General features: G+C 36.3%; 1 protein-coding gene across 1 annotated transcript in view; it reads left to right on the top strand.

Moving 5' to 3' along the window:
* The first annotated feature begins 237 nt into the window (after positions 1–237).
* The window catches only part of LOC6046335 (coiled-coil domain-containing protein lobo), a 75,765-nt gene continuing 53,716 nt past the window's right edge, over positions 238–22,286 (top strand). The window contains exon 1 of the mRNA XM_038248150.1: positions 238–836. Coding sequence (XP_038104078.1) covers positions 306–836 — 531 coding nt within the window. The 5' untranslated portion in view covers positions 238–305. The remainder of the gene's footprint in view (positions 837–22,286) is intronic.

Below are 22,286 nucleotides of genomic sequence, written 5' to 3'. Positions count from 1 at the left end.
ATGCAGAGCTGTGTAGTTTACATCCATTCAAACCAATAAAGGGGAACGCTTCCCCATGACATCAAAAAGTGTGTTCCTGTTAGCTGAACCGTGACACGCGCACAGCACTTTTGTTTATATCGTCCCACGTGCTAACCCCAAGTTGAAACCCATGAGTGTTGGTTTCCACGGGCAACTTGGATTGTTTATCCCACCGCACTTTGCTTGTCACTGTTTGGTTCCGATTGTTGACACCTCGTCGTCGGTCCGTTTTTATTTTCGTGCAATTTTTGTGTGAGATTTTCGTGTTATAAGAATCTGTTAAAATGTCCAAAACCTCCCGCGCCTCCATCTCCGACAACGTCTCGGACATCCTCCGCCGCAAGCTGAAAAACCAACGCTCCATGACGCGTGAGCTACGCCACCCCCCTCCAACCCCATCCAAACCCCGGGAGCGACCGCCCACGCCGGAAGAGTGCTCGGTTCCGATCGCGGACGGAACCGTGGCGGACGTCAAGGCCAAACTCGGCCTCATCGACATGTGCTTTCCGCACAATCCGACGCCGGCCTTCGAGCAGCGAACCCAGTTTCCCGAGTCCTACAAGCGGCTCGGATCGAAGGAAAAGCTGGTGCTGCTGTTTGCCGAGAACTTCCGGCGGCAGTACAAGGAGCGGTTCCCGCACCGGAAGCCGCTGATCCTGGCACTGCCGAACGAGTGTGACGTGCAGAAGTTTGTCTGCACCACGTTGCGGCCGTCGGTGTTTCTGTTTCCGGATTTAATCGGGTCGTGGGAGGAGGTGGCTTCGTTTGTGGCCGATTACATCGTGTACGAGCCGCTGGTCGATCAGGTTAATATGGTGAGTACACGTACCAACATTGTACCATTTTATTTCAAATGTGAAGTTATTGTAAATAAAGCAATTCCAGCTCGAATTCGGATTTTTCCCAGTACTAGTGTACCCGACCCTCTAAGACATTTTTTTGTGTATATGGAGCCAACTGCACTTGAAAATGAAATTTGAGAAGGGCGTAAATTATTTAAATATTTTTGTATTTCGTAAATTAAAATTTACCTACTGCCGTTGCCGTTGCATCGTAACAAACAGTGATCAAAGACAAACTTTTAGGAAATTGAATTGACTTTAAAAAAAACTAACTGAATCCACCTATGTGGTTGGAACCTTCCTCACTTATTACCAACAATTACTGATATGATGGAACTGTACAAAACTTTCAAGCAAAACAATGTAAATGGACCAATGTCGAAGTGTACACAAAGAGTATATCCTGCTCATGTCAGTTGATGTTTATATTAGGAACGAGCAGGATAGACTCATTGTTTACCCTTCGGCTTCGGCCCTATTGCAATGTTTAGCTAGATTTCATCTATTTTTTAGATCCGGAATAAAAAAGTACATAAATATCACTTAAGTGGCCATACCTCGAGACAGGGTTGCCAGATCATCAATGTTTTGGACTCGTTGGAAAGGTCTTTTGATAACCTAACCAACGATGGGTTGGATGATGGACCTGTACATAGTTTACATAAATTTAAGTGAGTTCCGGATAAATGTGAAAACACATTTTTATACATACATAACTTTTGAACTACTTATCGAAACTTCAATCTGTTTAAAACTCGATCTATGGGACCCTAAACCAAGTCGAATGCAACAGGTTCGGGTCAAATCGGTTCAGCCAGTGCCGAGAAACATGAGCTAGTTTGTTGATCACATACATACATACACACACACACATATACACAGACATTTGTTCAGTTTTAGATTCTGAGTTGATATGTATACATGAAGGTGGGTCTACGACGTTTTTATAAAAAGTTCATTTTTAGAGCAGGATTATAGCCTTACCTCAGTGAGGAAGACATAAAAAACACTGAAAGATAAATACAAACCACTTCTATGCGATTTTTCAATTTTCAAGTTTAAAGTTAAATTTGAAGGTGATGTTACATTTTTTTACGTTCAAAATTTAGGAAATAACCTAAGATGTCTCAAAAAGAATTAAAGTCCATTTTTTAAAACCTATCGGTGGGAATCGATTCTTAAAACAATTTTGTATAAAAGTCTCAATAGTGACAAATCTTAGTGAAGGTCGGAAAAAGCACTTTTTTGGTGATAACTCAAATGGTTAGCATTTCAGCGGGGCCTACTATGTTCTGTAGAGTTGCTCATAACGTAACATTATTGGCGAAGACAGCTAAATGTTTTGAGCCTTTATTGAGGAGATAAAATCATTTTTAAGTGATTTTGAGCCTATTTTCAAGTTGCTTTGTTTTCAAAATGGCGCATTTTGGTGCAAAACCGAACAAAGCATCTAAAAATACACACCCGAAAATATATCCGTGCCTTTCGGTATTTTTATTATTTAATTTATTTTCAATTTATTTTTTTGTTTTTTCGCGGAATTCAATTTTTCCTAAGCTACATTCTTGTGTTTGAAAAAATGTAAATTTAATCAATTGCGAAACCACGATTAGGTTCTGTGGGCATCCCCAGATCTTCCATAAATAAAAACAAATCTAAATTTAATAACATTAGAACCTGAGCCAATTTAAAGCTCTGTAGTTGGGCAAAGCGATGCTCAAAGTTAAAAGTTCTAAAGAGGTTTTTTTATGACATCAAGTACATACTTCGTATTTGAGCAATAATTCCATAAAATCAGAAAATAGGATCAAAATAGTATTGCATCAAAAAAAGATATGAGTAACAATAAAATACTATCACACGAGATTCCAACATCGAGAACGATATATTTTCCTGTAACAGTTTTTATGTATTGCCATTCAAATAAAAAATACATAATTGAATAAAACTGTACAAAAAAAAAAAACACCATAAAAAATCGAGATCCGATTGAAGGCCAAATTAAAACATGTGCTTTTTTCAACATAATTTAATCGTAAACTACTCAGTTTCTTTGAACAGACGGTTGGATACATTATTACTGTAATAGTTTTGTAATGTTGTATGTTGTAGTCAGTTTTATTATTTTTTATTTTTCTACACCTGTTAAGTTGTTTTGCTTTCATTAGAATCCAAAATATCTACCTATGCATTGACAAAAAAATATTGGTTGCGAAAAATAAAAAATTTGCGGTGCTGTACATTAGAATTTCATAAAAATTCAAAGCATTTTTAAACAAGCCCAAACATGCAAAACATGATAATCAATGCAGAAAAATACATTTTAGATTGTTTTCAGTTGATTAGACTTCTATGTTTATAAAAATTTTGAAGTTTTTTTGCAATTTTTTTTTGTTTTGCGCCTGATTTTTCAGACCAATTTTAAAGGGGGCGACATAAACTTTGAAAAATATTTGCAATGGCCTTAGTTAAACAAAATGTTCCAAAATGGATTATGATTCAATGCACAGTTAAAAGGAACCCCAAAACTCTGTTATGTACTGCCCCAAAAAAATTATTATATCTTGTTTATTCACCAAGAAAATCGAATTGAACTAAAAAAAAACTTGATATGACGCTTGGAATATGATTTCTAAGAAATACCTAATTTTAAAATGATGAAATAATGATGGGATTTGTAAATCATCGTTTAGTTTTATCATTTTACAAAAGATTGAAATTACAATTCAATAAAACATAATCATAAACTTAATGTATTGCTCAAAATTTTACCGCACAAAACCATTTTGCTTAATTTTCATTTAAATAATAATTTCAATTAATAATAAACTTATGTATGTTCGTTTTATCTCTAAATGCTTACTCATTTAAAAATTTACCTTGGATATTCGTCATCAGCTTGTGTAATGATGAGGCAAAAATCAAACGCGGTTAGCTATAAAAAAACTCATTTTTCAATTTGAAACATAAATTTAATTGCCAAGCAAAATTTTTAATTTATCGGTTTTTTTTTTCAATAATAATTTTAGTTTTCAGAGATTTTTTCTATTGAATCGTTGAAAAAGAAGCTAAATGAGTTGATCTGGATTGTTGATAATGTTTTTTTTTTTCAATTAAAATTGATTGGGGAAGTACGGCATATTTTAATTTTGAAAACAACAAGACACATTTGAGAATAAGATGAAGATAGTGTCCAAATGATCTTTCAAACTATATAAACTCTATAAAAATAGTTATTTTAATTTATAGTTCACATGCGGCCCGCGATTTTCACTAAATGCCCAAATTGACCCGCGAGGTTCGGCGGGCTGAGGAGCACTGGCCTTTAGCAGCAAATAGTGTGCCAGTTTATTGTGAAACCCAAGAAGTTTGCTAGCTTTGATGTGACATATTTGTAGATTAAAAAACACCCGATTATATCAACAGAGCCTCTTTATATAGATGTAAACTTATATTTTCAAATTAAAAAAAAATGTTATCATGGGTTTATCAGAAGAGTTTATTTTAATAGAAAAATTTAATGAGAATCAAATCAATTTCATTTAGAATGGCCACATGATATGATCAAAAATGAAGAATTATGTTTTTTTTGTCGAAAATAGTAAAACTTTGTTCACCGTGTTAAAAAGTTTTGTAAAAAAAACCTCCTTGATAATTGCAAAGTTATTCTATCATAAACTTAATCGTAGTATCAGACAATATCTTGAAAGCAATAAATCTTTCACAATCGCTTCTGCACCAAACACACAAAAACACACCTCCGAGCAGGTCACCAGCAATGGCCTGAGACCCCTGAACTATTTCCTTCTGGGGACCCTTCAACGAACAAACAGACACTCTTAGTAAATGATTTATTTCCAATGTAATTCTGATTTATTGCCGCCTATTTATTTAACCTTTTAAAACTCATTTCCCAATCCTTTTCCTCAATGCTCATGTCCGGATAGTGTATCCTTTCCGTGCTGTCTACTCGCGCCTTTCTTTGCTTGTAAAGACGAACCCTTTCCAATGACGGTTGAATGAGGGACACCTCGCGAAAAAAAAGAGAAGAGCTGCTGCTGCGGGATGTGAGCAAGCATAAAATGTTTGTTTGATGGTTTTACTTGCCCATAACGGGGCGGCGGGACTGCTCATTATCCTTTTTTGGGCCACAGTAGAAGACACACAAAAAATAAAGGAACACCTTTGTGAACGGTGCAACGGGATTAGGGAACTCATCAAGGTGGTTGGACTGACTGGGCTTAAGATAGGGTCTTGGAGGGCGCAAAGAAGGAAAGAGAGATTTTTGAAGTTTTTTTTTTATTTTGGGATTGGGATTGGGATTGGGATTGGGATTGGGATTGGGAACTTTTGAACTAAAAAGTGAGAAAATATAAAATTTAAAAAAAAGTTGTTTTCCGACTTAGCGCATTTTGCCACTATACGAAACTAGTTTCACTGTCTTCAGTACATCCCAAATCATTTTTTTCTCTCTCTCTCTCTCTCTCGTGACATGTTCCTAAACTCTTCGTGACGGTTGTTTTCCAGAAAGTCAAAATATCAAAATCCTTCGTCTTAGTTCTACCCTGTTCAAAGGAGGTCCTAAAAAGGGATGCTGACGGGCATGATTTGTTCTGCCTTGCCCGAAGCCACCGGGATTGTGATGTTTTGACAAATTTAATAAATATTTAAAGTAAGTTTTTTTTCTTTCCACCCAATAATAAAACAAACACCGATCCGCGGTCGCCGCCGGAAATTAATGAATGTCGAATTAGGCGCGGAAACCGGTGCGAGGGGAGCTTATCACTGTGGCATTATTATTAATTGAAGTTACACGCACATCTCGTGTACCATTTCTCCGAAGTTGGTTACGGGGCGAAAATGCGCTAACGATTTGGGCTCGCGTGATTAATGGTCCATCGACGTTTATCGGGGGAAATTAGGGCCAAATGATGCACTGTGTTTGTAGAAGAGAAGAGAAAAAAAGTTGAGCAAACTATGGAGGGATCACTTTCCACAATCATGATTCTGTTGGAAGGTATCAGCAGGGGATATTATATGTGAATAAAAACGATTAACGACACGCGGGATTCTCACGCGCTTGATTTACGGCGAACTAATTGCACTCGGAAACTAATTTAGCAATATTGCATGGATAATGGCAATAGGATTACTAAACTGATGAATTGTTCTGTAATTATTGGTATAAAAATAGGTAATCAAAAGTCTGGAGCACACAGGTGTTAATTATAAATGAGTCATTGTAAAGATTTTAAAAAAATGAAGTTTGTATGAATTGTCAAATCAGAAATTTGTAAAGTTTTCATTTATTGACATTGAAAATTGGATCAACTATTTAAAAATCCATAGTCAAACAACATTTTGAAGATTTTTCCCATGCAAACATCAGAACTTAAGGAGAAGGGGTCCTGTCATCAGAATTAGCTCAAATTTAGAGTGTTGCCTTAAGGCTATAGTGATGCTTGGGCATAACAAATATTTGGACTAAATTCCATTCGAATAAAAAAATCCATTAACGGAGCACATCAACCAGAGTTTTTACATAAAATTTTTGTTACAGATATTTTAGTATTTTCTAAACTACGGGAACTATCGATACAATTTTTCATTCAACCTCTAAAGCTCTGTTTACTAAACGATTTACAACAAAATTTGTCAATTTTGACATTTATCGCTGGAGTTTTTTGAAAAAGGTCCAATAAACCGAATTTTCAGTTTTTTTGCTTTTTGGGTGTTTTTATAACCGCCTTGAGTCAAGGGTACACAGAAAAAAAAGTTGAATTTTGTAATGTTGAAAATGTGGTTGGTTAAATATTACCTCTTTTTTGAGTAATATTACATAAAAATGTGTAAAAATGTGAACTTGATGAATATTCATCAAAAACTGATGAAAATTCATCATTTTCTGGGGTAAAATTTAACATTTTTTTGCCACAAAATTGTCTCTTTTTCCTGATGAATATTTCCATCATTTTTTTCTGTGTATTAAAAAACTCACAAAAAGCTAAAACTGATAATTAGGTTTATTGGACCTTTTCAAAAAACCTCCAGATATTGATTCAGGATTGGGTTCGTAAGTATGCCAATTTTGGAGCAAGAAGACAACAACTTCCTTGATTGCTGTGCACCCTTGAAACATTTTCTATAATGTTGAATGACAAACTTGTGTATTTGGATTGTAATTTTATGCAAATTTAAAGATATAAAAAACGTTCCCATTTAAAAATAATTTGGAAAAAATATGAATGCGTAAAAAGTAAAAAGTTTTTCTAAACATAGATTAACGTAACTGTTCAAGTCAACCAAGTTCTTACTACTCACACCTACACTAATTTTCTTTCACCTTCCGCCTCCCGGTACCCTATATCTTCCAGTGGTGTTCATTTGGTATGCAATACTAGTTCGGCCTATTTTTTTTTTACAAGAAACCGGACTTGGACTGACTTGAGGCCGCGTCCCCCACCTTGCTCCGTAAAACGAAAACGAAACGAACGTAAAAAGTAAAAAGTTTTTCTGTAACAAACTCTCAACACTTTTATCTGTTTTTTTTATTGTAAATTCAGAATTTAGGACAATTTAACAACACAATTGTTATTAAAGTTGTAAACTTGATTGAAAAAAAAAATAATACACTTAGAACGAATCAAAATGTTGCTTTACAAATTGGCGGGTGACGGGGGCATTGGGGTTTTCAAAATATCCGTTTTTTGTAGTTATTGCAAAAACTACACGGAGTCAAAAAATGTTCCCAAAATCGTAAACTTACCATGAAATTTGAACACTTTGTTCGAGGCTCATATTTTAATGAACGCCTATTCACGATTTTGTGGAACTCTATTTTCTCCCTGTATGAGACAAAGCAAAACTTAGTACATTTTGCAGAAATGCAATTAAAAATGAGCAACTCTCTACGAAATCGGCCGATTTCGACCATTTTTATTTTTTGTATTTTTTGATTTGACTCAAACTTTGTGGGGGCCTTCCCTATGACCAAATAAGCTATTTTGCGTCATTGGTTCACCCATACAAGTCTCCATATAATTTTGGCTGCTGTCCATACAAAAATGGTATGTAAATATTCAAACAGCTGTAACTTTTGAGTGAATTTTCTGATCAATTTGGTGTCTTCGGCAAAGTTGTAGGTATTGTTGAGGACTTTTAAGAAAAAAATAGGTACACGGAAAAAAAATTGCTAATTTTTTTATCAACTTTTTTTTCACTAAAACTCAATTTCCCAAAATACGTATTTTTTGATTTTCGAGATTTTTTGATATGTTTTAGGGGACAAAAATCCGCAACTTTTGAGCCATAGAGAAACATGGTCAAAAAATCTGCCGCCGAGTTATGATTTTTTGAAAAAATAGTGATTTTTGTAAAAAATCGAAGTTTCATGCAAAAACATTGGGTCAAATGAAACTAAAATGATGCTCAAATTCAACGATATGGTAAAAACAAGTCATCCAACAGCGATTCTTGTTCGAGGGAATCGTATTGACACGCTATAATATTTGAAGTGGAGATTTTCAAACATTTGGGTAGTTTTTGAACGAATGTTTCATGTATTAACATTGAAAATCGGACCATTAATTGCTGAGATATCGTCATTAGAAAATGGTGGGCTGTTTGGGTGAGACTTAGAAAACTTCAATTTTCGTGTTTCTTTTTCTTAAAGCGGCTCTATCTCAGCAACCAGAGGTCCAATCTTCAATGTCTCTTAGACAATTTTATAGCAAATTTTCTGAACTTTTCAAAAAAAATATTTTTATAAATGGTCACTCATGGTCACTATTTTTAAAAATTGAAAAACTGCAAATATTTCACTAAAATCAAACTTTCGGTGGCTATATCTTGAAAACGGAGCCCTTAATCAAAAAATCTGTAAAGTACATTTCGATTGCAAATTTAATTTTGCATTAAAAAATAACGTCAAATTTGTTTTTGCATGAAATTTCGATTTTTTTCAAAAATCACTATTTTTTCAAAAAATCATAACACGGCGGAAGATTTTTGACAATGTTTTTCTATGGCTCAAAAGTTGCGGATTTTTGTCCCCTAAAACATATCAAAAAATCTCGAAAATCAAAAAATACGTATTTTGGGAAATTGAGATTTAGTGAAAAAAAAGTTGATAAAAAAATCTGCAAATTTTTTTTTTCCGTGTACCTATTTTTTTCTCAAAAGTCCTCAACAATACCTACAACTTTGCCGAAGACACCAAATTGATCAGAAAATTCACTCAAAAGTTACAGCTGCTTGAATATTTACATACCATTTTTGTATGGACAGCAGCCAAAATTATATGGAGACTTGTATGGGTGAACCAATGACACAAAATAGCATATTTGGGTATAGGGAAGGCCCCCACAAAGTTTGAGCCAAATCAAAAAATACAAATAAAATCCATTTCCGGTTTTGGTAGAGAATTGCTCCCCTGATTATTTGAACCAATTTTGAAGAGAATGGGGCTTGAAAACTATCTCAAATGCATCTAATTGGCGACATAAACGTTGAAAAATATTTGCAACGGACTAAACCATATCTCAATATCCTGTCAATGAATATCAACAATTTTTTTTACATTTGTTCTTTTAAATTTGTTCAAAATCTTTTAGATTTGTTCAGGTTTCTGGTCCCGAGATCTTGAGATAAGCAATTCAATATTTTTTGAACATGAGATGTAGTCAGATAATTTTTTAAAATATTCTGGTATTTTTCAGAAAACATTTTTTTGAAAATGTGACACAAATGTAAACAAACTGACGTTAACATCTAAACCAGCCAGAGTTGTATTGTACATATTTTTACAATGAAGTTTATTCCTTAGATTTTTTTCGCATTAAATCATCACAGATCGTATCGAATCCTCTGCACACACATCTCCCACGGCACTGTCCCAATACTTTGTCAGTAACGAGATTGTTCTCCGTCAGCGTACACACATCGCGAACTCCACACTCCTTCCTCCCGCCAATCGACCACACTTTAATTGCCCTGTAATTGATGTCAACCCGTATACGCACCGCAGCAACAACACCAAGATTTGTCTCCCGCGAGGTTGTCGCCAGTTTGGCCGGGCTTGTAATTGGGTCCCCCCGGTTCCGTAACGACACGTACGCAAGAGTACAACTCCCTCGGTGCTGTTTGTCCTCGGGAATGTTCCCGTTTCCCCCGTTCGGCGGCGGTTGATAACGTTGTCGCGGACCTGCTGCGCGCGCGAGGGAGGACCTGATGACCGGGGAACAATCTGGCCGCGCTTATTTTAATTTATAATTTAAAACCACCTCGAGTCCGAATGTGTCCGACAAGGTGGTGCCCTCGCCGTTGTTGAGTCATGGCCGAGTCCTTGGCCCTTTGGCACAACCCGTTTGGTGGAGGGTGGCCTAATGTTGGCATGTTGACACGTTTAGTTGAGTAAAAGTCAGTCGAAATTGCGAATATGCCGAAAAAACCTACTCCTCCCCTTACACCAGAGGAGATGGACAAAAAAAGAGCAACCCGTGGACCGTGGACAGGCGAAAAATCCTTGAGAAATAAACATCGCGATTAGTTAGATAAATCGTGAGTTGTTATCATGTCGTCGACGTCGCCAAGTCGTAGATATCTGCCGCGCGAAACGACGACGACGACGACGACGGAGTTGACAGAGGCCAGGGCGCCGAGAGGACACGCATGTTTCGACCCGACTCCAACTCCTCCAACAGCGAACGGCTACTATCTCGAAAGCGTCAGGATGGTTGACGCCTGGCTGCTGCTGCTGCTGTTGATGGTGCTAACCGAGACTTGCGATTTATCTCCCGGACCGTGTTCTTCAGCACGTTGTATTTGCGCACTTGGGAACTGACCAGCAGCGGTGCGGGGTTCTGGAGAAAAGTGCGTGGAGGAGGACACGGTGGAATGCAACTACGCATTTCTATTAGACGGATAGCAAGTGGTCGTAATTGAAATGTTGTACGTGATTTTCATGGGTATTTGTTGAGAAGAAAGAATTCATTTTGCAAATAGTTCACATGATAACGAAATTTGGATTGCGTTAGAAATTCCTATCCCAACAATCTTACCAACGGATTGATTCTTATTTTTTTTTTTTGTCAAAATGCATTCTTTGTTGATAGAGTCCCCCTAACATAAGCGAAACTGGTCCTTCATCCATTATCTCTACCAAATAGCAAAAAAAAATCTTAGAATAGGCCGCAGAATAATGGCAACCTCTATCGGCCGTTGGTCACCTCGGCGTAACCTCTCCAAGAGATAGAGAGTCCCAGCCGGTCAGTCATCCGTCGAAAATAATTTTAAATATCAATTAAGCTAACATTTATTAAGATTTAAGCGACAAATCCATTCTGGTTTGACCAGTCGCCGTCCCGTTGAAGGATACCAGCTCCCGAGTCAAGGTGTACTTTCTATTCTTTTGTGGCAGCAAATCTCGTCAGCATTTAATACCTTGACCGTCATCAAAGGAAAGAATGGCTGAAACAATGACCATCGAAAGGCAACCAGCGCAGAGGGGACATCCTTCCCCTCCAAAAAGGATACACAATTAGAGGCAGGAGACGAAAAAAATGAAGAGCATAAACAAACAAAAGGACGAGCCTTGAACACACCTTGAACGGGTGGTGACCTGGCACAATCTTCCCTTCCCGTTCGGGACGGTTCATCATCTGCTTCTGCGATGGGACACTTTGAACGGCAAGCAAACAGGAAGTTTTGGAAAATCTTATTAACATGTAAGAAATATGCATCGGCAAAAGTTCCCACATGGAGGGCCACCCCTCGGGAAGGCAGACCGTCACCGTTGTCTTCGATTTTTGGAAGAAAAACAACCCAAAATTGTCCCGCGAACCGACGGTTGCGATGTCCCAAGGCAAGAACTGACGAATCTGGAGGTGTTAGACAGCACTGCCGGATTTGCAACATACTTTTCAAAACAAAGTAGATATATAGTAAAAGGTTCTCCGATCAGGCTCAAAATTTGTTGGGAGTTCCTTGGCCAACATAATTAGAAGGCAAAAAAATAGTTTGAGGACCGACAAATCTAGCTTATTATTTTTATTGGATTCTTCGGGAAATTGTACAAATGATACTGAAAAATAGAAGGGTAATTCTCCGCCAACTCACACAGCAGTTGCCCCGACCCCTCTTCGATTTGCGTGAAACTTTGTCCTTAGGGGTAACTTTTGTCCCTGATCACGAATCCGAGGTCCGTTTTTTGATATCTCGTGACGGAGGGGCGGTACGACCCCTTCCATTTTTGAACATGTGAAAAAAGAGGTGTTTTTCAATAATTTGCAGCCTGAAACGGTGATGAGATAGAAATTTGGTGTCAAAGGGACTTTTGTGTAAAATTAGACGCCCGATTTGATGGCGTACTCAGAATTCCGAATAAACGTATTTTTCATCGAAAAAAACACTAAAAAAGTTTTAAAAATTCTCCCATTTTCCGTTACGCGACTGTAAAAAATTTTGGAACTTGTCATTTTATGGGAAATTTAATGTACTTTTCGAATCTACATTGACCCAGAAGGGTCATTTTTTCATTTAGAACAAAATTTTTCATTTTAAAATTTCGTGTTTTTTCTAACTTTGCAGGGTTATTTTTTAGAGTGTAACAATGTTCTACAAAGTTGTAGAGCAGACAATTACAAAAAATTTGATATATAGACATAAGGGATTTGCTTATAAACATCACGAGTTATCGCGATTTTACGAAAAAAAGTTTTTGAAAAGTTACTATTTGCGTTTCTCTTTGTTTCGTCGTCCGTGTCTGTCGCGGGTGACCATGAATGGCCATGATCGATGACGACCAACTTTTTCAAAACTTTTTTTCGTAAAATCGCGATAACTCGTGATGTTTATAAGCAAACCCCTTATGTCTATATATCAAAATTTTTGTAATTGTCTGCTCTACAACTTTGTAGAACATTGTTACACTCTAAAAATAACCCTGCAAAGTTAGAAAAACACGAAATTTTAAAATGAAAAATTTTGTTCTAAATGAAAAATGACCCTTCTGGGACAATGTAGATTCGAAAAGTACATTAAATTTCCCATAAAATGACATGTTCCAAAATTTTTACAGTCGAGTAACGGAAAATGGGAGAATTTTTAAAACTTTTTAGTGTTTTTTCGATGAAAATACGTTTTTCGGAATTCTGAGTACGCCATCAAATTGGGCGTCTAATTTTACATAAAAGTCCCTTTGACACCAAATTTCTATCTCATCACCGTTTCAGGCTGCAAATTGTTGAAAAACACCTCTTTTTCGCATGTTCAAAAATGGAAGGGGTCGTACCGCCCCTCCGTCATGAGATATCAAAAAACGGACCTCGGTTTCGTGATCAGGGACAAAAGTTACCCCTTAGGACAAAGTTTCACGCAAATCGAAGAGGGGTCGGGGCAACTTTTCTCGATTTCGTGTGAGTTGGTAGAGAATTACCCAGAAGTAGTTAATAAATAGGGTTCCGGAACATGACATTTTCTAATCTAATCTAATCAGACCCTAGCGCAGCCAATCTGGATTCTGGAGAGTGCCTTAGGTTAGATTACGCCTACACCCAAAGGAATCATATATCTCAAAATCTGCAACAGTGGATTTGCTGCAGAAAATGTCACATTTTTTGCAGCAAGCCCGTAGATCATTTTTGCCCGCGTGTAAAAATTTCAGCGACCTGCAGTTCTCACCTACACATATAATGCTGGCGCGTCCCCGAGCAACACTCCAAAGAGAAGCATATGTTGCTGCTCTTTCACTCACATTTCTTCAACCGTCCATGGCGCGGTGGTAGCGTGTCGGATCAATATCCAAGAAGTTGGTGGTTCAATCCTCGTTCTGCTAAGTGTTTTTTTTTTTTTGGTGAAATACAACCAAAAAGCCGTCGGTAATGGCGATAATTGTCGGTAACGGGCAAAATTGTCATACCTCTATATCGCAAAAAATGCATGAGGACAGTTTTCATGTAGATTCTGATATACTTTCATGCCGCCATGCATCACAAACATGCGACCGCCGTTTGGGTGCTATAGCACTCTTATTGTCATTTATTATCATTTGTAGTGCGCCATTGCATCGGAATGCATTGAAACATCACAAGCGTTAAAGCGGCCAGGCCTACTGCGTAAAGTCGTATCGCAGAGATGAATCGTAATTGGGTTGAGTTTGAGCAGAAGGGGAGGAAGAAGCGTGTGGACACAGCATCATACGCTCCAAGATTTGGTAGTATTCTTTGGGAACACCATGCTAAGAAGGTTTGGTACTCAGGGACCCTCTGGGATGGGACATAGGGACGTGGCGTAACATCGTGCTGCCATCTGGTTTTTTTAAGTGCAAGAGTGGAAAAGTGCTGAGTCATCGTCTAAAAATAGACGGCGTCCTATCTCGCCCAGCAAAATAAAGTCGATAAAGTAGTCGGTTTCAATGAGAAAAAGTGGAAAACGTCGTCTAAAAATAGCGACGCCATCCCCCTATTGTATTTCCACGAATGCCCTGGACACTATTTGCATGGTTAAAGCGCCAAAACTCGCTCTCTCTGTAACAGTAGTCCTAATTCCAATAGTAGCTCACCAAGTCGTCATGGCCTAGTGGTTAGCATTTTTGCTTACCAAACCAAAGCACGGGGGATCGAACCCTGCCTCGAGCTACTTTGATTTTTTGTTCATATTTATCATTGTAAAATCCTATGTTCTTAACTTTCTCGTTGGCAGCAGATGCGCATCGAACCCAGAAGCATTAGCTTACAAAATGTTCCGGAATATGACATTTTGAAAATAAAAACATGGTTTTTTGGCGCCTTTTTCACAAAAACTGCGATAATTACGAAATTTAAGCGACAACCTAAAATATTTTGGACACTATTTAAATTGTTATTATAAGAACTGTTTCTTATAAAATTCAGCCCAAAAACAGGGTCCACTTTTGGAAAAGTTTGGATTTTTGTTGTCCTATATTGGACCCCCTAATTTTTGCTCAAAAATGAGCATTTCTTCGCTTTATATTAGTAAAGTTCCCTAAACATACATTATTTCGACTTGCTGAAGGTAAATAACCAGTAAAAAATTATTGGATAGTTAATTCAATCATAAAATAGAAGTGCAGTTTTATTGTGAAAATGCTTGTGGCCATGGCTGATTTCAGATGTCGAACCCAAAACTCTTATTTTGTTGAAAAGGACACTTCAATGTCAGTCAAACTTGTTTTAAATGATGCTGAACTTGCCAAATAAAAGATTCGCAGACAAAACACGCTTGAAATTGTGATTTTATTGAATTTTTCATCAAAAACCCTTTAGAGGATCCATAATAGGAAAGGGATAATGGATAACGTACCCTATAACATGACAGGTTTTCTTACAAAAACCACTTTTTTCCAATCTTCTGAACAAAATGTCCATACAAAAAAACTGTTTTTGTATAGATCGTCCTATGAAAATTTCATTTGTCGATTTCAAGGTCTCGGGACCAAAGAGCCCATGTCTGAAAATTTTTTTTCCCTGATTCCTTGTAATATTTTACATAACATATCAAAAAATTGGGAATATCAATTAACACGTTCCGGAGATATGATTTTTTTAAACATAAAAACTGGGTTTTTCGACGCGCCGCGCGCAAAAACGGGAAAATGACGGAAACGGTTGAAAACCAACTTTTTCCACTAAAACTGCGATAACTTTAAAATTTTAGCGATGACCTATACATGTTTGGGTAGCAAATTTTTCGTAATTGAAAGATGCACCTTTTGGTATCCAGACATGTATAGGTCATTGCTGAAATTTTTAAGTTATCGCAGTTTTAGTGAAAAAACCCGTTTTCGTCATTTTCCCATTTTTGCGCGCGGCGCGTCGAAAAACCCAGTTTTTATATTTAAAAATTATATCTCCAAAACGTGTTAATGGATATTCGCAATTTTTCGATATGTAATGTAAAATATTACAAGAAATCAGGAAAAATATTTTCAGACATGGACTTTTTGGTCCCGAGACCTTGAAATCAGCAAATGAAATTTTCATAGGACCTTTTCAAATATTCAGCTAGTTTTTTGGACCTCAACATATTTTTCCTAAAAAGCCCAACTAATAACCTTTCTTTTGAATTGTGGCGCTCCAAAATTGGTTGAGCCGTTCCGGAGATATGATTTTTTGAAAAATGTGGTTTTTGCGAAAATCGACGAAAAACGAAATTTTATGGACCACCCTATTTCGGATAGGACCACCCTAATCGCCAAACACAAAAATACGGGTCTAATTATTTGGGCCAAAGAACCCTCACTTCAAATTTGAGCCAAATCGGACCACTTTTGATTTGGAGACTTCCTGTTTGACGTGGAATGGCTGAAAGATCTTTTTTTGTTTTGATATAGTAATTAAAAACAAATTGTTTATTCATGAATTGTTTGATAAACTAATCAACTCCAAGATCCTCACGCATTTGACGTTAAATTTATCGTCATGCTATGTTTACAACCAATTGCTTAAAAAAGTTCAATTAGGGAGATTTACAGTCACAAATTAATTAAATTTATTCCTGAAATATTTCAGCTAAAACTTGTTTCTTCTTTTACAACCACAAGATCATTTTGTACATTTTTGGGCACTTCTATAGACATATGTAGACAATTGTAGAGCTTGTCAAAACGAACATCTTTATTCTTGAAAAATGAATTTTGGTCAATTTTATCAAAAGTTATGGGCAAAAAACGATTTTAAAATGCTCATTTTCAAATTGAGATTAAATGAGTTAAACTCTCTCTCTCTCTACAATGTATACTTTCAGATGCTTCTAAGAACGAAGTCAAACTCCACCAGCTTTTCAAGTTATTCACATTTCAAAATGGCGTCTTTTTTGTCGTATTTTGGCAATAATTTTCGTTTGGAAGGTCCGATTTTTGCTCTCTTGGAATATAAATGTGTGTTTTGATAAGCTTTATAAATGTCTAGAAAATATAATCTCGCTACGACATGAGCCTGAGTTGATAAATTCAAAAAACTCATTTTTTCATCAACACTTCAACCATAATTACAAAAATGACTCTAGAAACTTCCCGTTCGAAGATAGAGCTTTGTATTTTTCAACAAAGTTGCTCAGAATGGTGTTTTCTAACACTTTTCTGAAGACACCAAAGCACCATCCCGCAAAAATAAAAATTCTGAACCACCCTAAAATTTGTACCACCCTAATGTCTACCATACCAAAAGATGCCCCTTTTGACCCTGATTATTAGTCCCCAAGACACCAAAACATTAAATCTTAACGTGTGGCCGATATCAATTTTGTCACGCTAGATTTCGGTTTCGGACCACTGTGCCCTGGAATCAGCCTCAAGCTCAATTTTTTTGCATTTCTTATTGTAGTGTGAACCATTTTTCAAATATTTTGCAAACACAAATTCCCAGCTTTTGTAAACATGCTCGATTTTGATAAAAAAACGAATATTTTACATCTTCAATTATTTTACATACTAAACTTGTAATATTAAGAAAAAAATGTTCACATACTATATGAAATTGCTTTAACTATAACTTACAACAATTTTCAGGGTGTGTCAAGATAGCACGAGAAAATTGAAACTTCTATCATATTAAAAGTGACAAAAATGCATGGATTTTTTGGGTTCAATATCGCAGGATTGAAATCGAATTTTGCGGATCTGTGAAGGACAAAAGTTGAGGCATTGTTTTTTTTCGACGTGTGACAAGCGATATGCTAGTTGTACCCTGGAAGCTAGCTAGGTTCTGAAGGATTTTTTGTTCAAAATTTAAAGTGTCTCAAAATTTATATAACTTTGTGAAACTCCTGGTTGACAATGGTGATTTTGATAACTTTACAAGGAAGGGTAAATTCATTACCAAAAAAATATCAACATGTTTAGGACATTTTTCATACACCCAGAATTGGGCAACGCTCGTCCGAGAGAATAATGGCCTCGAGTTGAGAGAATTTTGGTACCATTGGCGGACACAGAGAACACAGCTCGAGATGGGCGAGAGCATAATTGCCTCGAGGTTCATTTGCAAAAAAGGTCATCCGTCAAAACAAAAAAACAAAAGTGTCGAGACTACGGGAATCGAACCAGAGACCTATAACTTACTAACCCAATGACTTAACTGCCTCGGCTACTAAAGTTTGGTGTTGGAAGTTATTGTTTCAACCAACGAATGAAAACATTTGTTATGATGATGTGAGTTGTTAGCATTGTTCTTCCAATTTTGGCACTGAGCCCTCAATAAATTTTGAGGGAACGATTCTCTTGACTCTGAATTTTGGGTGCAACAATTTGCAGAAGGAATTTTATCAAAATATTCCCAGGGTAGTGAATTTTATATCATGGAATCATGGAATTTTTTTATAATCTGTATAATAGCGTGGCTCACGGATATATGAAAAAGACAAAAGTGTTCAATTCCAAACGCCTCGACCGGATTTTTGTAGCAATATGGCCCCAGAACATAGCCTGAAACTTTGAGCGCATTTGGTTAAGGTTTAGTACTTCCACCATTGACCTAAAGTTAGTATGGAACTTTTAAAGATTTACTATGGGAAATTTTCACTTTTAACCTCTTCTTAGATAAAGTTTCCCAAAACCCAATCAAATTTTCTTATTCTCAAGTTTCTTATAGGTTTTGATCCGGGGAACAACTTTGTAGAACATCGCAGAGCGCTTGGAATTGATCCTGAAAAGATACAGGATATTTTTTGGAGCTAGGATTTTTTTTTAACGTGCTCTAAAAATTTGCCTGTATCTTTCCGGGATTAATTCCTAGCGTTTTGTGATGTTCTACAAAGTTGTTCCCCGGATCGAAACCTATAAGAAACCACTACTTTGAGAAAAATTCATAGGGCATAGAAAAATATACTCGAAGAAGAGTTAAAAAGTTGAAAATAAATAAATTAAATTTATTGAAATTTCTTTATAACTTCAGGTCAATGGTGGAAGTTCTAAACCTTAACCAAATGCGCTCAAAATTTCAGGCTATGTTTTGGGGCCATATTGCTACAAAATTCCGGTTGAGGCGTTCGAAATTGAACACTTTTGTCTTTTTCATATATCCGTGAGCCACGCTACTGTATAATATGAGAAGATTTTTCATATTTTCTGAACAATTAATAGATTTCCGATTAAAAAATCTCAGCAGTTATATATCAAAGCCAACAAACAAAAATTTTAAAGGTTTCAATTTAGCTGAAAATTGGACTTGGAGTTCCTTCATCCAAATAATTAGACCTGCCATTTTTTGGGCCACTCTAACATGGCGTGGATCAAGCTTGGTTGGTAATTAGTTTGGCATTTTTCTTCGATTTATGGATAAAACCACATTAAAAAAACAGAACTTTACATTTTGATCGGTTTTAGCTTTTTTGGACGCACATAAAAATGATAAGTTGGAATAATAGTTTAGAGATTATCAAAAATCTAGCATTTGAAAAAAATATATGAAAAATTTAAATGCTGATTTGACGGTGCCTAAATCAAAGAGTGTTTGTCTGAAATTATACTTATTGGATTTTTTGTAGCATATTCAAAAATGGTTCAAACCAGGATTCTGAGATTTGTTTTTGAAAACGAAATAAATAAAAGAAAAATTCTGTCAAAAAAACAAGATAAACTTGACCCCATTGCTCAGATTTCATTCTTCAAGTAATTGTATAGCCTTTCTTCAGCGAGAAAGGCAGAAAAGCAAAAAAAGATGTTAAGAATGTCCTAGAAAATTGTCGATGCAAATTGCTGACGGATCATTTCCCGGAGATCCAATATCGCACACATTTTATTATCCCTGCAGCAGCACGCCACCCACGCCAGGCGGTACTACTTGGCCAAGCCAGTCCCCTCGCGTGGCGGAGCGTAATTTTGGCAACCGACGGGACTGACCGCAACTCGTAATCTCGTGGTCGTTGCCGAAATTTCTCTCCACATTCCTCCCGGCATCATTCATCATGGGTGTTTTCTGCGCCGATCTGCCGTTGTTTTGCCCATAAAGTGGATAAATAATTTCGGGTTTTATTGTTTTTCGCATTTTCTCAAACTTTCCCGCAAATAACAAATAAAGTCCAATCCGAAAGTGCGGGCAACCCCGGCAGATATCTGCACATAAAAGCCTGGCCTGGCGCAGAATGAAAGCACGGAGACACAGAACTTCACATGACCAAGTACAACCGCAGGAGGACCCGTTCGCGGCGTGGCCGCGTCCTGGCGTCATAAAAATCGCCATCCTTCCACCAAAGATGTGACACACGCGAAGAAAATCCACTTCCAGGACGAATTTTTGTGGTTGAAGTGGTGCAGTGTTGTGAAAACATCTTCTGAAAAATATAAGAACGTGGATAATAATATAAAATTTTTGAAACACTGCTCATCAAAAAAAACTTCCACCACAACACACTAAAAGCGGCAGTCCGAAGTGATATCGACGAATTGCAGAAAATAAATTTGATTTGTGTGGTTTTTTATTATCACTTGCCCAATCTCTCCCGCCTCGTAAAGTCCGGTCTCCATCCGCAAACCAAAAGTCGCCGTCATTCGCGCATAAATATTGCAGTGTTGGCCGAGAATCGGTGGCGGCCGTCACGCGTGCCGTTATGGGGTCGTTTGGCCTAGGACATCGCTGACCAGCAGTAGAGAGCTCGGGGTTTTTTTTTAAAAAAAGGTTTGCTAAATTTATAAAATTTCCATCATAGTGGAATAGATCATTTATTATTTTTTATAAATAAATCAGAAAAGCAATTATTTACAGAAAAAAAACCTTTAAACAACCCCAACATCTCTCTTCAAATTGCGCGTAGGCCAGCAACGAATGGTTGTAAATGCGAAGAAAGTTTTGGTGATTTCTCACCCTCGATCCGCGGACTATCTTCCCCTCCGCAGAATTCAATTTGTTTTGTTTTTTTTTTGGTCTTTGATGCGGCAGTTTGGCTGCTTTTGTGTTTTACGATTTTGGCTTTAATTTTTGCTTGATCTAACTGACCGTGACAATTTTACCCGGGCAGACGGTAATAACAAAATTCATAATATTTCAATAACAAATCCTGTTAAAATAACAAACAGTGTTATTATTTTAACCTGAAGTTCAACTTCAAGAAGAAAAATTAATAACAGTTTCTGATAAAATAGCAATATTTGGTATTGAAGTGATATTATATTGAAAATGTTTAATAACACGCCAATAAGAGGAAATGTTATACATTTCAAAAACTCTCCTAATAACAAAATTTGTTATTCGTTCGGTATACTGACTTAGAAATAAAATTACCACAAATCGCACAAATGGAAAAGTTTCTAAGTGTCCATAACACAATCTGTTATTATTTTTCTTTTGTTAAATATGTTTAGATCTTTGGGATAATTTTGTCTAATTTCGTCGGGGTCAATATTTTGGCCATGAAATGGGGTCCTTAAGCTAAAATTATTCTAAAAAGTTGAAATTTTGAAAGTTGATTTTTTTAATTATTTGATATACCCCCTAAAGGACTTAGTTTAAAATGGTTAGAACTATGGGATAATTTTGACCAATTTCGTCGGGGTCATTATTTTGGCCATGAAATGGGGTCCTTAAGCTAAAATTATTCTAAAAAGTTGAAATTTTGAAAGTTGATTTTTTTAATTATTTGATATACCCCCTAAAGGACTTAGTTTAAAATGGTTAGAACTATGGGATAATTTTTACCAATTTCGTCAGGGTCATTATTTTGGCCATGAAATGGGGTTTCAAGCTAAAATTATTCTAAAAAGTTGAAATTTTGAAAGTTGATTTTTTTAATTATTTGATATACCCCCTAAGGGACTTTGTTAAAATTGGCTAGAACTATGGGATAATTTTTACCAATTTCATCGGGATCATTATTTTGGTCATGAAATGGGGTCCTTAAGCTAAAATTATTCTAAAAAGTTGAAATTTTGAAAGTTGATTTTTTTAATTATTTGATATACCCCCTAAAGGACTTAGTTTAAAATGGTTAGAACTATGGGATAATTTTTACCAATTTCGTCAGGGTCATTATTTTGGCCATGAAATGGGGTCCTTAAGCTAAAATTATTCTAAAAGTTGAAATTTTGAAAGTTGATTTTTTAATTATTTGATATACCCCTAAAGGACTTAATTTAAAATGGTTAGAACTATGGAATAATTTTGACCAATTTCGTCAGGGTCATTATTTTGGCCATGAAATGGGGTCCTTAAGCTAAAATTATTATAAAAGTTGAAATTTTGAAAGTTGATTTTTTAATTATTTGATATACCCCCTAAGGGATTTTACTAAAATTGGCTAGAACTATGGGATAATTTTGACCAATTTCGTCGGGGTCATTATTTTGGCCATGAAATGGGGTCCTTAAGCTAAAATTATTATAAAAAGTTGAAATTTTGAAAGTTGATTTTTTTAATTATTTGATATATCCCCTAAAGGACTTAGTTTAAAATGGTTAGAACTATGGGATAATTT

Source organism: Culex quinquefasciatus, chromosome 1, assembly GCF_015732765.1.
Source record: "Culex quinquefasciatus strain JHB chromosome 1, VPISU_Cqui_1.0_pri_paternal, whole genome shotgun sequence".
Lineage (NCBI taxonomy): Eukaryota > Metazoa > Arthropoda > Insecta > Diptera > Culicidae > Culex > Culex quinquefasciatus.
The sequence above is the reverse complement of the archived record's forward strand: the minus strand, read 5'-3'. Positions and strand labels throughout refer to the sequence as shown.